Genomic DNA, 22,035 nt, shown 5'->3' with positions numbered 1-22,035 from the left:
AACAATAGTCTACGTTAAACGATATTTTCGCGCTCGTATTTTACTCCACGTCAAGTTTAACGGCCCGTTAAATATCATCTCGCTAACACAGGTCGCCTTTAAATTTGATTTAATTAATCATCCCGGTTAAATTTACCTTCGTCTAAATTGTAAAGATGAAATGGAATATAAAGAGCGAGTTAAATCAGGATTAAAATTAATCTACATAAGTGAAAATTAACAGATTACATTGCAGTTCGAATATTGAGTTTTCGGTTCGGTGAATCTTTTGTAAGCCCCCGCAAATATTTATCGGAGAGTCCCGAGTGCAAAATATAGTAATTAACAGCGCGATTATATTGACGGTATTCATACGTTTTTTTTTTTTTTTTCCACAAATTCAACCACACGCGAAGGTTCACATTACGACGGCTCTTGTGAAAAGCATATTTCTCCCGGTTATTACGTGCGCATGATCAACTAATTGACTAATAAAGATACGATACGTGGGTTTTTCTTTTTTCTTTTTCAATATATATATATATATATATACTTTTACATACGTGTTGCACATGTTGTTTCATTGTTCTCGTTGCTCATTTACATTGCTGCGTTACATCGCCGTTGTAATATGCGTATGTCGCTAAGTAGACGTTAAGTTAATCAATAAATCGAGGTGATTATATAGGAGACGCATGTAATCTTCAACCTTGTCATTTCAAACCGATGGCACGCACATATATACGCGACCTATATATACATATATATATATAAAGGAAAAAAAAAAGGAGACCACTCTTTAATTATCAGATTTCAGCGATGTGATAATGTACTAAAAATGTCACGCACCATCTCGTATTTATCTGTATATGTTACCTTTTGACTTCTGATTGTTCTACTGCCAAAGCGTTTTCTTATTATACGTCATGTTACCACAGCAATCTCTGCGACATACTCTGTATGCTGTAAGTACTCTCCGCTTCTTAAGATTTTGTACTTCTTCTCTATTCGATTGAGGCGCTCTTGGGAAATGATTTTGTCGCGCGAACAGTTAAATAATTGTTAAATAAAACGAATTTTCTTCTCAGTTTTAAATTGCTAGTGTCTCCAATTATCGCGTCGTAACCACATCGATACCGTCGTTGATATGAGCCCGAACGTACGTCTGCGTATCTGAGAAGCAACACGATCAGCCACAAATCTGCAAGAGTTTTATTATTTCGAAAGATTGCTTTATACCGTATTTCACCTTTTGCATTCGCTTGCGATTCTATTTCATTAACAATGTGGCACGATATTACGATTCTTGTAACGTACGGCTTTTTTATTCGGTCGAAATACTGTATAGGAATTGATAAAATCTTACTACTTCAACTTGCATGCTAGAACAGTGAAAAAATTGAGATATTACATCAAATAATTTTTTTTTTTTGTTGTTTTTTTTTTCTTTGATCGTTCAAATAATAAAATATTACGAAAGACTTCTGAAAAAAATTAATTTATTTTAGAATTCATATATTACATCGTCACAAAGGATACCGTTTATACATATATCATCAATTTATTATGTTCACATAATTTTTATAAGAAAAGTGAAATGGGTTTTTTACTTCGACTGGTTTTACTAATTCATATTCTTTAGATATTCCACCAAAATCATCTAGTTTTCTCGTAAAATTCCATACATTGACTCTACGTGAAGCTATCAATCTTCGGTTACCGTTTGCATAATCACAGTACCAATGCATTTTAAGACCCATTGATCGTGCCACACTGTAACATATAAAAAAATTATTAGCAGACTTAAGCATTGCTTACAAATGTCACATAGCTTATAGCGATACATACTTAAGAATTTTCTTTTTATCTTTCTTAGTATAATGTAAAAACACAATATTGTTTTTTACATGTTTAGCTGATTTTAAAAGTTTTCGAAACATTTCTCGAATTTTGCCGGTTATATCGCGTTCAATAGGTTTTGATTTCATACCAAAACCTTTTCGATTTACTTGTGACTTGACTCTAAAAATAAAAAAAAAATAAAATAAAAATGCATAATGTAAAAAAATGAAGGTAAGTTCTTTCTAAAAATTAAAAACATCGTTGCTCGCTAACATTGAAGACATAGGTTCCACAACACCCTGCTCTGATTTTCCAAGACCACCACCTGTCCAGCCCATTAATTTCATCAATTTCTCTCCAATGCAATTAGATCCTCTCCATTCGTTATTGGGAACAGAATTCATTAGATTATGTTCGCATTTATTACTGACGGAATCTTGCCGTTTCATTTCCTCTTCTAAATTAAACTTTCTAGCAGAGTCATATTTAACCTAAAGTTTGCAATATATAATAATTTTTAAAAGGAAAAGTATGAAAATTGTATAGTGTATAAAAGTATTATATTTGTGTTTTGTTATAATTGATTACAAAATAACGAAGTATCAAGAAATTTTATAAATTTTAGATAAAAGAACATTTGCTTTTTTTTTCACCTTAACTGTGTAGCAACGTTTACGTAATTTTTCACAAGCCACGGCAATTGTTTCATCCTTGGCTGCAATTTTCGTTGTATTTATGCTGTAACTCAACTCTTCTGAATCAAGAAAAAGAGAGCAACGCCTGAAAAGCAAGGTAACTGAAAATATCTTTTAATAATTTTTAAACAATTAATTTATTAAATGTGCACAAACACATACAAAGTAATTATGTTTGAAATATGAAACAAAAATATGCTCACCATTCTCCATTTTGTCTTTTAGCATATTTCCATTTTAATTTGCAACCACACAGAGTGACTGAATAAACTAAAGTATTGAACATAGTGTCACCTTCTCTTTCCCATAAAATGAGATTTCCATATTTAAATTTATTTTTAATTAAATCATCATCATCCTCTGATTGTAAATTTTTAGATAATCTTTCTTTGATATCAGGATTATTACATAATTCACTACTGGTTACATTAGGTACAGATTCCTTTTCACCATTAATAAACAATGTACTTGGCTTCTGAGTTATAGACTTTTTCCCTTTTTTGACATGGTGATTATCATGAGATTGGTTTGTTAAATTATTTATATTTGATACATTAGACATAATTGATGTAGATTTGTTTGTAACAGATCTATTTGTGACGGTTGATGTTTTAGCTGTGCATCCTGTACAGAAATTTCTCATATAATTGTTGCATAAGCCCATAAATAATAATTTACTTAAATATAAATGTGCATTACATATGAAAAAAAGAAATTAAAAAAAAAACTAGAAAGCAAACTATACCAGTCATAACTCACAATTTTTCTTTATACCTTTCACCTTAGAGCTAGCTGCTTGTGATGCTTCTACAAACGTTCTTTGCAACTTTTTCTTTTGCTTTTCTCTATAATCGGCAGCGATATCCTCCGATAATTCTTTCACTAAGTCCATTGTTTCTTGCGGATATCTGCAACAAATTCGTACAAATTTTTAACTGAGAAATATCTGTATTCGTCGAGTTCGTGTTATATACGGTAAGGCACGATGCAAGGCAAGCAAAAATAAAACGTCTCACTACCTGCATCCTAACAATTCGATATTGACGAACACTTGGGCTAAACAAACTAGGACATCTTCCGAGAACTTGTCTTTGTGCGCAAGTAGAAATTTACGCCGCAGCTCCCAGTGTTCGTCGGATTCGTACTCTACTTTATGCTGTTCGACGTCCCAGTCTTCATTCACGCTCATGTTTCACCGGTTTCGCTTACGAAAATTCGACAACGGATACCAATTGGTGTCTTCCCGGTTTACTCCGTTTCTTTCTTCGGCGTTTAATTTACTTTACTATACCTAATTATCTGATACAATTCGTGCCTCATGCTTCTCCCCCTTCGTTTTCGTCGGTTTTCATAGAACGTGAAAACGATAGAAGCGACGAAGTATAGCAAATTCCAGCCGACTAATCATTGGTTGTCGCGATATAAATATGTCGTCGTTTCCGGCCTCGTATCGCCGGTGGTGACGGTGGCAAAACTTGGCGGAATTAAAATTGAGAAGCTGAACTTGTAGACGTTATATCTATGGTCATACCTCATAACAACACGAGGATTAGTGACAGCAAGATTTTAAATATTAATTTCTACAACTAAGATTTACATTTCAGCCCTCCCGATACGCGATGATTACCACTTGATCTTTGAAAGAAACATTTTAAATACGCAATAATGTCCGACGACAATAATACTTTGCCGAAAGCGCCGAAGAACTTATGTTTCTCCGAACTCGATTTCGTCCAGGTTTTGACAAATTTTTTATTATATCGCAGCTTCACATTGTTCACGAGATGTAAATTTAATGTTTTTTTCTCGTTTACGTCTGGTGTCGTAGGAGAATTTCGATGTCGACACTTTCCTGCAAGATCACAGAAGGAATGGCAAACTGGAAACAATGAGAGATGATCTTGGCATATACTTGAAATTATTGAGATCAGCTATGATCGACTTAATTAACCGGGATTACACGGATTTCGTAAATCTGTCTAGTAATTTAATTGGATTAGACAAGGCTATTAATGACTTGCAAGCACCACTGGGACAGTTAAAGGAAGAAGTCATGGTAAACATAAAAAAGTATATTTGAAACTAATATCTTGGGATTATTCAAGATGTAGCTTATATTTTATAGTTAAATCAAAATTAGAATACTTATTATATGTAACTGATATTTATTTAGATCTAATAACATGATTTTATTTCAATAGCAAGTGAGACAAGCTCTTGATGATGAAATTACAGTTATTTCTGGTAATTTAAATGACAACTTAAAGTTAAGAGAACGTAAGCAAAGTTTGCATAGCTTGCAGCATGTGTACAAGTCCCTGAGAAAGCTGTCTTCCATATTGTGCATGAAAACATTTATGGCAAATCCTACAAAAATTGATGTTTTGGAACAGGCTGCAATTGAATTAAATCAATTAAAATTTCAAATGTCCAGATGTAAAGCAGATATTTCAATTGATCAAGAAAAGGTATTTTTAAGTAAAACATAAAAAAAATAAAAAAAACAATAGTGTTAATATATAAATTAATTAAAATAATAATTTTCTTATAGGAAACCGTGGAATTAGAAAATTTATATCTTACTTGCCTGAATGAATTATTCTTAGCCTGTATACATGAAAAAAATTCGAACTTGGCCATTCGTTGCCTTAGAATTTATCTTACACTCGATAAAATAACAAATGCTGAAGAATTGGTTAGGTATGAGCTTGTAAGACCACTAATTTATAATATAATCAACGAGGAAAATCTTCAAACCGACCCGCTTGGCCTACAGAGCATTTATCATAGGCTACTAAATATTCTAAATGTGGAATTGAAACAGTTATTAGATATTACGTTACATCCGGAGAAGTAATTATAAATTAAATTCTTGTTAAACATATAATTTACATATCCATAAATAAACTAATTGTTCGTTATTGTAGAATATCTGTAAAGGGATTTAACTTTTTGGTGAACAGCTTTTGGGTCGAGATCGAAGAAAAAATTGAGCAATATATTAAATCGATTTTTGCTCCGGGAGATCCAGTACTATTTCACAAAGTAAGAAAAATATTTAAAAATGCGATATTAGTGCTTGAAGTACAGATATTCATATTTTAAGTTATTATTTTAGAGGTATATAGCAACGCTAGAGTTTTTAACGAAATTAGAAGGAGAGTGCGTTTCCCCAGAAACTTTAATGGCATTAAGAAATCATGTTCAATACAAAAGTTTTCTCAAAAAATGGAATTTACCAGTTTATTTTCAAATACGATTTCAAGAAATAGCCGGCAATGTAGAGACAATGTTAGCTGAGCCAATATCACCAGATTCGGTCAAAGGTAATTTAATTTTGCTGACGCAAAAAGATTTCTCACTTTACGCGACCGATGTGGTTTGGGATAATCTGTTAAAAATTTGGTCCGACGATATTTATTTGAATCAATTGTTTCATAGGTAAGCAACTGTTCTATAACTCAGTAATTTTTTAATAATTTTAAAGTAACTCAGTAATAATTTAATAAAAATATTACAATTTTATGAAACTTTATAAAACGAATTCTTTATCGTTAATACTAGATTCTGGAAACTTAGTCTCCAAATAAGCTCGAGATATCAAACTTGGTGTCAAAATGCAATGAAACAAGTATGTATTTATATTTTAATTTAATTATATTTTATAAAACATGTGTACAAATAAATTTTTTATACGTATATAAAAATTTTATAAAGACAGAAAATAAAGTAAAGAAAATAATCAATTTTATACTTAAAGGTATGGCCAGTGATAAATGAAACTAATAATTCCAATGATTCAAAACATTCTACAAGACTAAACTTTCTAGTGTATTTGTACAGCGACGTAGAAAAATTAATAAATGCTCTACCGTCTTTTCTACAAATGGTACAGTCCAAAATTAAAGACGAAAATGTTACAATATTGAAATTATTAGAAGGTAATAAACATGAAGTTTTATGTACAGATATATAAAAATATTATAAAATATTTAATTTATATCACATTGATTTATATGTTAGATTCTCTAGGTGAAACATCGAAGAGTTTAGCCAGCCTTTTACCTTTGATTACAAAAGAAATTGTAAATGAACTTTCGGAACAATGTGTAACTCATTTGAAACAAGTTAGTGACATTCCTCGATTATTTAGAAGAACAAAAAGAGACGTTCCGACTAAGCCTTGTCCTTACGTAAAAATCGCGATGGTTCCTCTTACCAATTTTTATACAGATTACAACAAAATCATTCCGGAAAATATTGTTCTTTGGTTGGAGTTAACTTTATCTTCATTAACAGAAAGGTAAAAAATAAATTAATTTCCTAATAGTGTTATTACAAATATTAAAATTAATTATGCTTGTAATAAAAATGCCGAATATTGTTTTAGTTATTTGTCATTCGTCACAGATGTATTAACGTCTGTACAAAAAACAGAAGAGAGTTTAAGAAGACTAAAAAAAATTCGTGATAAATCTACTGGAATTCTTCCTTCGGAACCACAAGGAATTACCGATGATGAAAAGATTCGTATTCAACTTAAAGTCGATGTGGACGGTTACACAAATATGGTAAGAAAATATGGGGATTTTAAATATATTTTTATATTTAATTAATCATTATCTCTTTAGGTAAAAGATCTTAATATTTCGACTGCCAACATACATCACTTGCAAGAGTTAATAGATGCTGTAAAAGCAGCTATTAAAAAATAAAATCTTGTTAGCAATAGTCCTTAATTATTGTAAAATATGTAATTCAGAAATAATTTTAATATTTATTACTATACGAATTTTGTTGTATATATTTTTTCTATATAATGCAGTAAGTAAAATATTAAGACATTACGAAGTGCGTATGTCGTTTTTTTACTCTCGCGGCACCAAATAGGCCGAACGGGAAAACTTTCGACCAACTGAGCTACAAAAAACAGGCTTCCTCAGCGCAAAATAAAAAAGGTAATCGAAAAATTAAAGATATTAATTTCAACTACTTTGCATTTGTTGCGTATTGATATATTTGTCTTTATAAAATTTAAAGGCTTTTCTATTTTTTCTATAATACACAAAATACAAGAACAATCTGTAATAAATTCTAATCCCAAGAATCGTTCTGCGGCAATTCGATCATGTGGCTGACATCCTGATGAGGATAAGTGGGATCCCACCAATTTAATACATTCAAACCCATAACGTTACGAAGTGTTACATGACTTGTTAATGTACTAGGAATATCAGACGTTCCGAATCCAAGTTCAAGTCCCTGTTCTCTGAAGCCAGGCATTAGTTTCATAGTTGCTCTTTGCAAAACCAGTCCGATCACTGGTGGTAACATACTGTATCTTAAACAACACACCTATACATAATTAAATATATTAATATGCATTACAAATTTTTTAAAAATGCATTTTAATAAATAAAAAATGTAATTTAATTATTACATACTTTAAGCACTTTGCAATCGTCTTCGGGATTAACAGCCACATCTTCCGATGTGTCGAGGAATTCAATTTTTTTACATTCATGCTGTTTATTTCGCTTTAATAAGTGATTGCGTGTTTTGGAAACTTCTTTTAACTTAAAATAAAAGTTCCAGCGTCCTTTCACCTCCTAAAACACATCACAATATCGAATATTATCACGCGCCACATATATATTGAAGAATAATAACGACCCAATGTTTAATTTTACTTTTATTACATAATTAAATGTGATCGGAAACATTTATATAATATTTCAATAAATAAATTAAATATTAAAGACATAAAAGAACAATTATACTTGAACTTCAAGCTTAAATATGGACAAAGTATTTGTAATTTACTTTATGCCACATGAGAATGCATTTTCTTTTCTCGAGAGAATACAGTTCCTGTGATTGCAAATAAGATGTAGATTCTATTTTCCATGTCCTTATAAAATAACAATAATGTAATGCTCTGATAACACAAGCTCTTAGTCCGTGTAATCTCATACATTGTGGCTGTAGGCGCTCCGGCAAATTTGGGACAAACTTGTAATATCTAGAATTACGATCTGATTTTAAATTATTGCAGTTACACAATTATATTATTAATAAATAAATATAAAATATTGCATCATTAAGATCAATCAAATTGAAAAGTATTGAAGAGAAAAAATATAAAATAACTGAAAAATAAATTTTATAAACGAGCTCAGATATTTTAAACTATAGTAATTATCGGACTATACAAACTACTTACAGTTTGTATAAATGAAACCAAAATTTTCCGGTAGTAGTTACATAATAGGAACTTTTGCAAATCTTTGCAAATTTTCCTACTGCTTCAGGCTGTATGTATTCAGAAATAATAAACCATATATCTAATGGATAGTTGATTCCTATTAAAAAAAAAAACGTAATTTTTATTATATTCCATAATACATATAACATATAATAAAATTATTAAAAGTTTTATTAAAAAAAAAAAAAAACAGTCTTCATCCTCATACCTTCATCCTCAAAATTATCATCATCTTTTTGACATTTCGATCGTCTTCTATTTTTTTTTTCTTTCAAATTTTCTTTCAGCACATTTTCTTCCTCTGTTTCATCCCATACTTTTTCTTCTTTTGTTGTTTCCTCTTTCACTAAATAAAATTAAATAACTGAATTAATATTTTATGTATAATATCAAGACAAGTTTAAAATAATCCTAAATATCCATGACTACTTTAAACAAGAAATTATGATTACTTGCATTTTTCCAGTAAAATAATTTAATGAAAAGTATAAAACAAACTATTATCCTCTAACCTTTATTCAACACATTTGTAGCAGATTTCTTCAACCTTGCATTTATCCGTAACGTATTAGCAAAGTCATTAACAGTCACATCAGCTAATAAAATATCAAAATAATAATTATTTACAATGGATAAACGTGAAAAAATAAACGAGAAAAAAAAATTTATAAAAAGCTCTTTCACAAGCGAAACCTGTCCAATTCTTTGCTAAGATTTTCAATAGAAATCAATACGTTACATTACACATTTACATGCATTACTGTATGTTATCTCAAGTTACATCAGATATCAATTTAATTAACTAATTAATCGTCATTTAATTGAATTTAATTTTTCAGGACAAAACGAAACGTTTGCAGCCTCTTCGCGTAAAAATTTTCAAATAAATTATGCGCAGCTATAAATTAATTTGCAACATGGATATGTACGTATATGTACAAGGACACTTAACCACCTATAAGATTGTCAGTCCTAGTCTCTTTAATTGGCCTGCGGCTACCCTTCTTCCGCGAAGTAGACATCGTGCGTCGATTAGTATTAACGTGGGCGCGATCAAGCGCGCTAATCAATCAGGTACGTATTGCGAGGAAATGGGAGATTTATGTACAAGTATAATATATACACTAACAGCTCAGCCGTACACAATAGGCTCCCGCGTTCATCACGCGGCACTGATCGCACGATCCTGCATCGCGGATCCCCACGTTGCTCGCCCGCGCACTTCGCGGCTCTCATAATCGCCGACGACGAATTTTATCGGAAGATGAAAACATCCCGACGAGACGTATCGTGTCACGACCGTCAGGAGAGGCGCATCATGGCGACGCGATCCTTCCTCTTCCAGTCCTCTTTGGCCGCCGAGCCCATTCAAACCGCGAGGCGAAATTGAGACCGAGGTTCGACCAATCTAAGAAGAGAGAACCGATATTCGCTTCGACGAGATTCCTTCCGATTGGCTGAGCTTTAATTGAAATCCTCACATTTCGCTCTGCCGTGCGATACAAGCCTGAAGAACATTTTTTTCGTATTCGTCCTCTCTTGCAATCGAATTATTTCTCGATATATCCGCCGCGCCGGGTTAGGTAAAGTTATATCGATACGGGTTCGAATATTTCGATACGGCCGCTAAAAGTCTTCCTTTTGCGCAGGTTTCAACTGTTTCAAACGGTCCGAGGATTCCGGAGGATACGAAATCACGCGAAATACTTTAATATACCCGTGACGGCATGCACGGGTCGACGATGTGTGGGAGAGCCGCGCTGCTCATCGGTCTCGTCGCGGCGTGGAGCGTCGCAACGGTTTCCACGACGCACCGGCTGAACGTGCCCCGGGTCCTGTTGCCCGTGTTCAACAACTTCGCGGTGAATTTCACGCTGGAAGTGACCGACGGCAGTTGTTACAAATGGTGATTATATCCTCTTTTTCCTATTTTTTTTCCTCGCGAGCTGCGCCGCGGATCGCGTCCCGGTCACGCGACGATCGCTCCCGTCTCTGTAAAACGGAGAATTTTTGTCACATGGCACACCGAGCACAACCATAACCTCATCAACCGGTTGGTAACCCCGAATTTCTCGTAGCAACGTCGACGTAGTGATGCATCTGCGACGTTTCTTTCGTCCAGGACAGTTTTAATTGCATTCGCGAATAATTATTTTACCATTTTTCTGTCATCTATTTTCTGCAGGTCAACTTCTCGCTTGGACATCATACAGCTGATTCCCGTAAACGAGAACTTCGATAGAACATGTTCGCCGGCGATAATAATTCAAACGATAACGAGAGAATTGACAAGGAACACTGCGATTGTTCTGGCAGAGGATATCGATACCGGATACTTTCTACGATGCGACGTTATCGTCGATGCAATTTTTTCCTTGAGTCTTATCACCACCACGAGAGAATTATATATCGAGGACATACCTGAGGCGTTCGAAGTACGAGCGTACGATGAACACGGAAATGAATTCACGACTCTGGCAGGTATAGAATTTGTGTGGTCTATCGACGACGCCGACAAAAGTATACCATCCGACAACAAACTCACGAGTAATGTATTACGTTTTATGACTTATGAGGAGTCGCAATATGAAAGACCTGTCAGTATAGCGACGTTGGATAGTTTCGGAAAGAGGGGCCACATTGCTCTTATAGAAGGCGTCAGAACTGGTACGGCTAAGGTATCTGTTAAATTGCCACATTCGGAATACAAGTACGTTCCTTCTATAGAGGTAGAATTGGTCGTCATTGCCAATTTAATTATTATTCCGCCAGAGATAACGATAATGGCACGCGACAGCTTTAAGTACAAAATAATGCACACTCGCCAGGGTCGCTTAGAGGAAATTAATTTACCTTCAAGTCAGTATTACCTAGAGGCTGAAAATTCCGACATACTCGAGATCGATAACGACCACGATTTCGCTTACGGGCGTAAATTGGGACGTACGAAGGTGTTTCTGCACGACAAAAATGTTCGCGAGGAGTATCCAGTTATTCTACCCTCTGCTATGGTGAACGTGCACGAAGTCGCGTACATCTCCCTTTCCGTTTTACCGAACAGGAACTGGGGGCTGGTGTTAGGTCACACTCACGAGATCGTCGTAGAACTTTACGATAGCAAGGATCATAAATTTCATATTGGAGAAGGTGCCGAGGTTTCCATGAAAGTAGACGAGCAATATCTAGAAGCAAAATCAATTACGCAGAACGGCACTTACGCCGTCGTGATACCGATTACCTGCGGTACGACAATTGTGGAGGCAACGTTACGTGGTATAATCGACGAGCATGGCGAAAGAATTACTTTCGAGCCGCAACCTTCTACTACAGCTGACCTTACGATACATACGCCGGTAAAAGTTCAACCTCGCGTTCTGGCAATTCCGTGGGACATCGTGAACAAATCAAGGTGGGTATTGAAAAGTTAATAAATGTATTTAATAATTACTTGAAATTTATCGCTTCCTTTATCGTCGTGTATTTTTTAGATTCGATATAATGTTGAAGGCAACCGGAGGAGACGGATCCTACATTTGGTCCAGCAGGCAGCCGTCCATATTAACCGTCTCGCAGAACGGTGGAATTAAATTTTTGTCAACAGGTACGGCAGAAGTAGTCGTCGCAATGACGAGAAATCATTATAATAGAGACATGGCGAAGATACATATATTATCACCCGTGAAGCTGAAAATTATCGAATATAACATGGAAGCGGCCGTAGGAGAACCTATTCATTTACACATTGCGTTATTCGGGATATTAATCAATGGATCTGATGCTAAGGAGATACCTTTCAGTGACTGCAATGATGTCAATTTCGAGGTGCATATTCCGGACGTGAACTTCGTTCGGAGCTATGACAAAAACGTGCAACCGATTGGCATTTCATGTGCTGTGATAACCGTGACGAATTATCGTTACGTTGGAACAACCGACGTGACCGTTGCCTACAATGCGAACAATAATGACGTGATCGATCATTATTTAACAGACAATGTCACTGTATCGGCATACGAACCGCTCACAGCGGTACATCCGGAAAATAAGAAAACCTTACTTGCCGTGGGATCTTCGAGATATGTAGTGTTTAAAGGCGGACCGCTACCATGGACAAATAAATCTCAAGATTATTCGCGAAAGATACACTTGTCAGACGAAGAGATCGCCGAGGTGGCTGAGTACGAGAACTCGTTAAGCGGACCTTTCGACAGAGCTGTCTTCAAGATAATATGTAAGGCGTTAGGAAAGACTTCGCTAACGTACACGGTGTCTAATGTACCTCTGTTTTCGAACTGTCGGCGCACTCACGCTTCGGAAGCAATCGAGATCGTCTGCGCCAAGCCCCGGTACATTTATTTGCAGCCGGAATTCAAAGGTACGCACGATAGAAATTGCCCGATCGGCCAGAATACGGACAAGATAATCGCGCACAGCGATAAGCGTCTGAAGATAACTGTGATTGTGAGAGACGAGGAGGGCAAGCGTTTCGATAATATCACGAGTTTAAACATTGAATGGAATTTAAAGCCGTCGGGTAGCGGCACCGTCGAAATTCAATCCAGCATGATCGAAGAGACTTGGACCGACATGGACGTAATTCTACCAAAAAGTCATTATCAAAATATTATTTTTAAAAAGCATTACGGCATTCTCACGGTATTCGCAACTGTGACTGGCTACCAAAAACTTGTTTTAAACAGATTGAAAATCTCGCCGGAATGGCCACCGTTTCCTGTTGAAAATGAAAGAGGCGGAGTCGAGACTCCTTTGATAGAAGCTTCCATAGAAGCAACTCTGGTGAACGACACCGTCGTTACTCCTAATAAATTAATAATTCTAAATGATTCGAGCATGAAGTCGTACTTGCAAGTCAGCCAAGGTTCCGGTTATTACGAATTCGTCCTCAGTTCGAAAGATATAGCAGACATACGATACATGGACACGACGAAAACGATTAGCGTAACGCCAAAGAAGCCGGGTATACTTTACATAGCGTTGATGGATCTTTGTCTACCCTCGAAGTTGGCGGAAGTACAAGTGGAGGTTCAACAGCTTGCGGCGATCGAAGTAGATACCATGAATAAAATAGAAAAAGGAAAATGCGTAACGGCTGCATTAAGACTTTACGATACGAACGAGCACATCGTGAAACTGCCGTCCCTCGGCGCGCTAGAGTTCCATGCGGAGATCGACAACAAATATATCGAGATCAAGCAACTACCCGTCAACGAACAAGACACCGCACCTTACGAGCGAATACTGTACAAGATTCACGGTTTGTCGGAAGGCGAAAGTCAGCTGACGTTCGTGAAAACGGGTGATCGTGAGATACGCAGCGAGCCGGTCACCGTACAGGTGTTCGTCCCGTTGCGCGTATTGCCGAGAAATTTGACGATACTAATCGGCACCATTTATCAGATGCAAACCGTCGGCGGACCGCCGAACGCCGAGATCGAATTCTCGACGGAGAGCGGTGATGTTTTGCGCGTCGATCGCAACGGCATTCTCGAAGGAAAATCAGCGGGGAGAACCGGCATTTACGTGCGCGCCGTCGGATTCGATGCCAAGGGTAACAAAGTAATTTACTCCGAGGATCGCGCCGATATATACGTGCTACATCTTGAGGGAGTAAAGATCTCGACTCCGGTAAATAGAGTGAAGATAGGTGCGACGTTTCCTCTCTGGGCTTTTGGCATCCCCGATTATCTTACGCCGCTCATTATCGGTTCTATGCAATTGCCGTTGAGCTTCGCATGGTCGTCGAGCGATCCTAGTTTGCTGACTTTGCACAATATGTACGAAGGCACCGGTATCAACATCAGGTATCAAAATCAAGTGTCAGTAAGAGCCAAAGCTGTGAATCCGGGCGTGACGACAATTTATTTGAACGCTACTGTGCCCTGCAACATGCTCTCCAGTTTCAGCAAGAACGACATTATATACACCACGTTCGTGAAGATTGAGATTTTCGAGGAAATGCATCTGACTAATCCATCAATGCCGAGGAACCACGTATCGACGATACTAATGTCACCAAATTCCGCTCTACAGTTGCAAACCAATCGCGATCGACACGGCACGACGACTTACAGAATTCTGTCGAGCACTCACGTCGACGAGTTTGAAGATCTACGCGCTTTAACAACTGCTGTAAAAACCGTAACGGTAGAGAAGAACGGAGTTGTGAGGTCCGGCGATAATTACGGTCAAACAGTTATCTCTGTTACGAATACGGAAGCGTATAATTTGAAGCAATCGCTGATGGTGGTCGTCGAGGTAAAACCTATTCATTACATGATGCTTACTCTGAAATCTAAGCTGCGTATAAGAAACGGCGAGGAGCTGAACATGCTACCGAAAGGCATGGAGCTGGATTACGTCGTTGAATATTACGATAACATAGGCAACAAGTTCCACGCTGCTGAGACGAACGTTAAAGCGATGCTGAATCGTGCCGACTTGGCGTCATTTTCTACCGGGGCAGGTAATGTCATTACCGCCAAGTTTCTAGAGAACGGCGAGCTAGTCATAAAGACTTTCAACGAGAAACATCCCAACGGAATGTTCGATTACGTTCACATGATGATTGGCGATATCATATTTCCAACAAAAACTACTTTGACTGTCGGCGATATAATATGCTTCTCGATGCCGCTTCTCTCTTCCGACGGTGATCCAGGATATTGGCAGTCTTCCGCGCCCGAAATATTGTTGGTGGACCCTATTACAGGCATAGGCCGTGCACTAAACGTCGGGCACGCCGTTATAAAGCACAGTCTCGCAACGCACGTGCAGAGCGAAATAGAAGTCAACGTCTTAGCAATTTCACGGGTAATTAATTATTTAACAAAAAGGCATAACGATTATGTAATGTGTGATGCGATATAAAAACTTTTTTTTTTTTACACAGGTATCCATCGTCCCTTTGAGAGGAAGGAATATCACTGGTTTGGAAATTTTCAGCGTGCCGCTTGTGTTGAAAAGTAAGGACGAGGAGATTAAAGAGAACAACGTGCTAGCGAGAGGCTTAGGTGGTTGCCGCACGTTATCGTCATTTGCATTGAATACGTTTCCGTACGCATGTAATATTCAGTTCGTTTCATCGAGTTCGTCGATCGGTGTGAAGGATTTATTCGTGGTAAAACCACGATTTGATATTGTGACGGGTTCGTACAGTCTCACGTATGCAATAACAGATGAAGGCGAGAAATTTATAATGATTAATTTTGTTTTTTCACAGGTTTCTATTATTGCGATATTATACCGATGAGTTCCCCGACTATAACCGCTAGTACGATAGAAAGTCGTATTCAAGTTAGCATTCAAAGCCGTGATATCGAATCGGCAGCTTTGGAACTCACTTATTTGCCACCTGTGTACATTGACGTTAAAGAAATCACATTTGTTAACGTTCAAAGCACTGGCGCACCATCGACAACGCTTGAAGTGTATGGATTACCATTAGTACTACAGTATGTCATTGTAAGTTTTTTTAAATCACTTTTATATGAATCTGAATAAAAATATATTTGCTTCATTTAAGATTTACGTGAATATGTAAAATCGTGGTCTTGTACATAGATAAAAAGTTTTTTTTTTAATTTTATGAAATAGTATTGACTTCTTTTTATTTAGATCTCTGTGCCGGATGGTGTGGCTGTCACTTGGCAGTATGTCTCCAAATATACGATACAATACAGATTGCGTTTAATGCATAATCTAGACGATATTCAGGGACAAAAATTATTCATTGCGAATGATTTGACTAAACAAAACATATCTGTAAGTAAATTGCACGTGTTTTAAAACGAGCCTGATGTAGCGGTATTTTATGATATTTCGCGTTTTTTTTAGCTCCACATACGTGTGTCAAGATACACTCAATTTATCCCTATGTCTGGAGTACAATGGGTGAATTACATGTATTACCATAGATATACGCTGGGGACATTCGCCGTTATTGTGCTTTCAATTTTTTATGGTAAGATTTCAATTTTTGTAATTTACATTATTCTTATTAATAACTCCTATATATTTTTTTTAGCTTGGAAACACAAAATGGCATCTGTCGATTTAACAGTTAGAAACAGAACTGTTTTTGGTACGTATTTTTTTTTTTCTTCACTATTTTATTTATTTATTCATTAATTACTTGGTGATATTTTTAATATCATTTTTTTCAATATGATGTTTGTGATTAACAACGCTTTTCTTTTTTTAAATAGCTGACCACTCGCCGCTAGTGGCAAGAAAGTCGATGGGTACTCCAGGTAGGACTCCACCTGTTACTCCGAATACTCCGAGTTCGCGAACTCCGCCGTATAGACCTTTTTCGGCGTTTGAAACGCCTGTTTATGGTGACCCGCGTAGTTTTGGCACACCGTACGTTAGAAGGAGAGATACATGAGAGAAAATAGGATATTAAAAACGAATATCAGTTCTTTGACCATGATTCAGAATAATTATCTGAATTATTGACAAAGGTTCGTTTAGAATCATTAGAAAATAATGTGTTTCTGAATATTAATACTAAGAAATATTATTTAAATTTAAGATGCTCAATTTCACAAGAAAGATTTGTCAACGTAAAGCGACTAATACAAATAACCGATAGTTTATTTAAAAATAATCTGTTATAAATGAAGATAATCATCGCAGAATCGTGCCTTGAACTCATCTGGTTTTATATATATATATATTTTTTTTTTCTAAGTGAAAATTGTATTTCTTTAAAAAAACAACGTCGATTTTTCACGAAACATCATACTTATTTGTATCTTCGCTTGACATGGCATACATTTATTACATATTTTTACATGTGCATGCATACACATGTTAAGTATGACTATAATAGTCTGTTACATTGTCATAATATACACGATTCTTTGTGTACTATCTTCATTTGAATAATGTTACAGTTCCTAGTCATATAATTATACATTTTTGTTTTGCATAGGTAAAATGACAGCCAATTTATCGTTCGATCGATATATACGATATATCGCACATTACAATTAAACAGAAAAGAAACCTTATTTTTTTATATTTTGTAAAGCTGTGATATACATATATACATTTGTAAAATATACACGTAACATAGTGAGTTTTTTGAGTTGTATTTTGAATTAAATTTAGGAGCGTGTAGGAAAGATAACAAGTGATTTAGATTAATTCGCTTATCGAATAAGATTTAGCCTAAATTTATAAATTAATATAAATAAAAATGTAAATATTCGTTTGTTCAAAATCATAAATCTTCGAAAGCTTTTCCATCGATTGTTTTGAAATTTTGACGCGAGATTTGAGAAAAGAATATTTAACTAACAAACAAAAAATTCAAATAGCAAAAAGTTAAGTACATCGTAGAATGAAAAGAAACAGCGTGTTCATAAATTATCACGTTTATTACAAAAGTAGATGTACATAGTGGAACAGTCGTGTTTCTTATATGATATACGAAAATTTATAAAGTGACCTAGCAAAATTCCTGAAAACGATTCTAACGTATAACAATATAAATCAGTGTTTTTTCGTAGTCTTCAACAATTTTTCGTATTTACATTTACTTGAGTACCATAACGCGAATGGAATGAGCAGGGAAGGTAACGTCATCACAGCAAATGCGGCCCAATCAACCTATCAGAAACAATAGAATTGAGGTGATAATACTTAATTCTACAATGTATTTACTATCTACAATGTATCTACAAATAGATTTAAACTAAAACCTTGTATAATAATTATAATTTTGTTACAAAAAAAATTATACAAAGTGTCCGAAATAAAATGCCGAATCGGAAAGCTATGGGTTTAAGGGAAAAAAAGAATTTAAAGTTTTATTTCCGACACTTTGTACATGTATATATCAAATTCAATACTCAAATTACTGTTGTAGCATTACTGTAACGTATAGTTACTTATTATTATCCATACGCACGTTATTACATTTCTTTCTAACGTTCGTATACTTGTACAGCCTTCTTCCGCAACTTTATCAATTCCATTACGAGATACTGTAATGTATAATCGTTATACGAATACATATATTTGTACTTACCACATGAGATGAAAACTGTTTGTCGTAGTCCCTGTATGCCACGATGAGACCCTCGCCAGGTTCACTGCTCACAGCCACCTGCAGCCGGGGAGCGTCTTCTTTGCGCCGATAAAGAACCTCGGCCGAAGTGAAGTTAAAGTATCCGAATTTACGTGGTCTCACGACCACGGTGTGGCTCACATTGGTATATGGCGGTACACGATCGATCCTGGCGTTTAACTCGCCGCTTACGTGGGTAAAGTGATCCGGATGGAACGAGTTGTCCGTAATTTCGACCTCTAACGCTGCCACGCTGCCAGTATTGTAAATGGTATACTGCAAATTCGGTACTTATATTAATAATTTTCATACCGCAAACTGTTGAATATTTCAGAAAGAGAAATTTTTAATCGTTACCTTAATAACTATGTCCATATTTTCTACCAGGTATTTATTGAGTATCTGTTTGGAGACTAACAGCCTAGCAGCCTCGTCTTCTTCTTCCGCGTGTACGGCTGCAAACAGCACGGCAAGTGCTGCGAGCAAGACGTGCCACTTCATACTGAAAGGTTAAACGAATTTATTAGCCGCTCTGCTCATCAATTTACGCCGGAAAATACCGTTGCTATGTGCGACGTCGCGGATGCCGATTCCTCAATCCGAATATTACGATATTTTATGTCAATCTCGTGCAAATTAATATATTCTTACCACGCAAAATATAATTTACCCATTTCGCGCAAATCCGACGTACGGGATTAAACGAGAAAGAACCGATTTTCTGCGAGACCACCGGAATACATTTCGACGATCAATCGTTCGCACTTGCTGGAATCCACAAAATTATATTTTCCACGGAAATTCAAGAATGTAAAAAATTATCTCGGCGAGCGGAGTCCTCTTTCGCGGGCAGAAAATTTTCAAGTTTTGCTTCCGCGAATGTTTGCGAATATAAAAGCGCGGCGGTGAGACTCACGTTTATTCCTCCGTGCGAACGTTCGACGATTCTGTGTCGCTCGTTGTCAGAAAACGGGCAGAATTACGTCTGTCGTGTCGGTCGCTTGACGCCGAGCTGCTCCATACGGTGATGCGGCAGGCGAATCAGCCGGGAAATCGCTCGCGAGAGCAGTGCCAACGGCGCCGCGTTGGTTTGCCACGTTTCCGACACGGCACGATCAGGTTCGCGTAGACATCGCTGCTTCCGGTGCGCGTTGTAAGCGCCAAGATGGCGTCGGCGATGGCGCCGCCTGCGCGCCATTGCATTTTCAATTACTTTTCGGCGAGCGTTTGCGGCGCTTGTGAAACTGACACCACCTCGAACCGGCTTTATTTATTAATTTATTTTAATTTATAGTTTATAGCGACGTGGATTTAATTTCAGTCTCAAATATCTTGATTCTGGATGTTATAAAACAAGTGCGGATCAACTTTCGTGATCGTAAGTGGGTACCGAAGAAGATATGTTCGTCTCGAAGATTAATCGTACAAATATTAATTCGAAGATCAAAGGAAATTGTATAAATTCGTTCTATTTTTATTTGTTTAGAGTGCTCTCGCGACTTCAGCAGGAAAAAAATCAGGTCGATAAGTGAGAACTCCCGCTGGGACCGAGTGAATCGCACGACGGTGCATATACGTGCGAAAGCGTCGAATGAGGTCGTCATACTCGACAAGCTGACGATCAGCTGATTGCTCACGCTTTGTTACGCGTACCAAGAGTTGTGCGATAAGAACTGCTGTTTACATCTCGAGATGTCGAACTGATACTCAGTGAAATTTAAGAGATTTCCACTCCGATAATCTGTGAACAATGGCTGCGAAAGTGTATCAATCCGATCAGGAACTGGAGACGAAGGTTAAGAAAGGTATAGCGTTTATCTCGTAATTCTTTTTATTTAGCTTTTTTTTTTCTTGCCGAACGTTTGTGATTTAATGTTAAGAGCCGAGTATAATTCGGTGCTATCACGCACAATCACTTTTGTAAAAAATAAGTAAGACATATGACGCGTATGCGCTTGGATGTTTTTATAATTGATAAAATTATGTTGCAGCGACGGAGCGTATATCAGAGAACATGCATATCGTCGCGAACGAACCGTCGCTCGCCTTTTACAGGCTGCAGGAACACGTAAGGAAAGCATTGCCTCCGATGGTGGAGAAGCGCGTGGAGGTGCTGGCCCTGCAGCAGCAGCTGCTTGGTAGATGCTACGACGTTGAGTATGCAGTCAGCGCTATTCGCACCATGCAGGGTGCTGGAAAGAGTTTCGAGAACACTTTGGAGTTCATCAAGAACGCGATATTCTTCAAGCAGCAGCTCAAATACGAGGAGCAGAGGCGGAACAAGAAGGACGGCAACCGGGATTCCGTTTACAAAAGGTTGTCGGCGCATATACCAACGCTGGACCACTTGCCGGACGAGATATCCGACGTGGTGCGAGAGACGGCAAACCGAGTCGAGTCGATGATGAACCACGCTCGGCACTCGAGCGAGGCTCAACGATCGGCCACCACTCATAATTGAGGATTTGGAGGAAAGAAAACGCTCGGTTCTTCTGTGATAATGGCTCACTTGCGAGTTTTATACGTGTAGATAGATTACAACGTCGCGTGCAATATTATCGATATATTAAATAGAATAATACGTGTTGGGAGATGTATATTCTTAAGTATTATTTTTCTTTTTCGTTCTTAAGTTGTAAGTTCTTAACTGTTTTTTATATTTTATATTTTTTTCTTTTAATTGTAAAATGTTTTATTCGTTCTATTCGTAATGTAAATCTGCAAGTGCAAGCGCAGATAAAACCTAGACTTGAAGTTATTGAAATATACATATATTTGTGTTTTATACGTTTCGTCGCGTACACTACAATAAAATTATTGTGTGTATAATAATTACATGGTTCCGGCATTGACATTGAAATTTATAAATAATTAATGCTTCTTACGCATACGCAGTCGAAAATAAATTACGCTTTGTATTCTTCAGTGGTTGTAAACTACAAAATTGCAATATACAAATCATAATTCTAAATTAAAAAAAAAAAAAAAAAAAAATTATGAAAAAAAAAATGAACACAAGACATAGATGAAAAAAAAATTTTTTTTTTATAAAATAAAATACTACGTAGAGTACTATTATCGCAAACCATCGGTACTCGACCCCTCGTTTAATTCCATGTTAATTCGCGCCCCGAGAGGGTCGACTCCTCTCGGTCCCG

At 36.6% G+C, this 22,035-nt stretch overlaps 6 protein-coding genes across 9 annotated transcripts; 3 read left to right on the top strand and 3 right to left on the bottom strand.

The window, feature by feature from the left end:
* Positions 1-1,461: 1,461 nt before the first annotated feature.
* Positions 1,462-3,860, bottom strand: LOC139102224 (NF-kappa-B-repressing factor). 2 transcript variants are annotated; one of them, XM_070655958.1, is made up of 7 exons: positions 3,536-3,860; positions 3,291-3,424; positions 2,720-3,140; positions 2,475-2,601; positions 2,095-2,312; positions 1,828-2,001; positions 1,462-1,752 (listed from the first exon to the last, which is right to left on the bottom strand). In XM_070655958.1, exons 1-7 carry the CDS (start codon positions 3,703-3,705, stop codon positions 1,536-1,538), a joined length of 1,461 nt encoding a protein of 486 aa, XP_070512059.1. In that variant the 5' UTR covers positions 3,706-3,860; the 3' UTR covers positions 1,462-1,535. The 2 variants fall into 2 exon arrangements, with proteins under 2 accessions (XP_070512059.1, XP_070512060.1); XM_070655959.1 differs by lacking the exon at positions 1,828-2,001.
* An 80-nt stretch (positions 3,861-3,940) lies between these two features.
* Cog2 (conserved oligomeric Golgi complex subunit 2) lies at positions 3,941-7,363 on the top strand. Its single transcript, XM_070655957.1, has 11 exons — positions 3,941-4,253; positions 4,345-4,572; positions 4,718-4,984; positions 5,068-5,369; positions 5,444-5,561; positions 5,635-5,957; positions 6,081-6,147; positions 6,277-6,457; positions 6,540-6,819; positions 6,907-7,087; positions 7,148-7,363. The coding sequence occupies exons 1-11, from the start codon at positions 4,182-4,184 to the stop codon at positions 7,229-7,231; spliced, it is 2,103 nt and encodes a 700-aa protein (XP_070512058.1). The 5' UTR covers positions 3,941-4,181; the 3' UTR covers positions 7,232-7,363.
* A 152-nt stretch (positions 7,364-7,515) lies between these two features.
* Positions 7,516-10,132, bottom strand: Fsd (transmembrane protein fates-shifted). Of its 2 annotated transcripts, none has more exons than XM_070655960.1 (7): positions 9,734-10,132; positions 9,294-9,377; positions 8,990-9,127; positions 8,740-8,878; positions 8,340-8,538; positions 7,961-8,125; positions 7,516-7,871 (listed from the first exon to the last, which is right to left on the bottom strand). In XM_070655960.1, exons 1-7 carry the CDS (start codon positions 9,801-9,803, stop codon positions 7,611-7,613), a joined length of 1,056 nt encoding a protein of 351 aa, XP_070512061.1. In that variant the 5' UTR covers positions 9,804-10,132; the 3' UTR covers positions 7,516-7,610. The 2 variants fall into 2 exon arrangements, with proteins under 2 accessions (XP_070512061.1, XP_070512062.1); XM_070655961.1 differs by having other exon boundaries at positions 9,737-10,131.
* A 331-nt stretch (positions 10,133-10,463) lies between these two features.
* Gp210 (nucleoporin 210) lies at positions 10,464-18,049 on the top strand. Its single transcript, XM_070655955.1, has 9 exons — positions 10,464-10,687; positions 10,967-12,190; positions 12,270-15,612; positions 15,692-15,947; positions 16,022-16,263; positions 16,417-16,563; positions 16,636-16,762; positions 16,826-16,882; positions 17,007-18,049. Exons 1-9 carry the CDS (start codon positions 10,509-10,511, stop codon positions 17,186-17,188), a joined length of 5,757 nt encoding a protein of 1,918 aa, XP_070512056.1. The 5' UTR covers positions 10,464-10,508; the 3' UTR covers positions 17,189-18,049.
* Positions 18,050-18,166: 117 nt separating this feature from the next.
* Positions 18,167-19,959, bottom strand: Ssrbeta (signal sequence receptor beta). Its single transcript, XM_070655963.1, has 4 exons — positions 19,794-19,959; positions 19,235-19,379; positions 18,839-19,153; positions 18,167-18,417 (listed from the first exon to the last, which is right to left on the bottom strand). Exons 2-4 carry the CDS (start codon positions 19,376-19,378, stop codon positions 18,301-18,303), a joined length of 576 nt encoding a protein of 191 aa, XP_070512064.1. The 5' UTR covers position 19,379; positions 19,794-19,959; the 3' UTR covers positions 18,167-18,300.
* Positions 19,960-20,097: 138 nt separating this feature from the next.
* On the top strand, positions 20,098-21,727 carry LOC139102367 (BLOC-1-related complex subunit 8 homolog). Of its 2 annotated transcripts, XM_070656241.1 has the most exons (3): positions 20,098-20,255; positions 20,364-20,682; positions 20,869-21,727. In XM_070656241.1, exons 2-3 carry the CDS (start codon positions 20,628-20,630, stop codon positions 21,336-21,338), a joined length of 525 nt encoding a protein of 174 aa, XP_070512342.1. In that variant the 5' UTR covers positions 20,098-20,255; positions 20,364-20,627; the 3' UTR covers positions 21,339-21,727. The 2 variants fall into 2 exon arrangements, with proteins under 2 accessions (XP_070512342.1, XP_070512343.1); XM_070656242.1 differs by lacking the exon at positions 20,098-20,255 and having other exon boundaries at positions 20,319-20,682.
* The last annotated feature ends 308 nt before the right edge of the window (positions 21,728-22,035 follow it).

The sequence above is a fragment of the Cardiocondyla obscurior genome, linkage group LG04 (genome assembly GCF_019399895.1).
Source record: "Cardiocondyla obscurior isolate alpha-2009 linkage group LG04, Cobs3.1, whole genome shotgun sequence".
Lineage (NCBI taxonomy): Eukaryota > Metazoa > Arthropoda > Insecta > Hymenoptera > Formicidae > Cardiocondyla > Cardiocondyla obscurior.
Note: the sequence above shows the minus strand (reverse complement) of the source record. Positions and strands in the feature narration are given on the sequence as shown.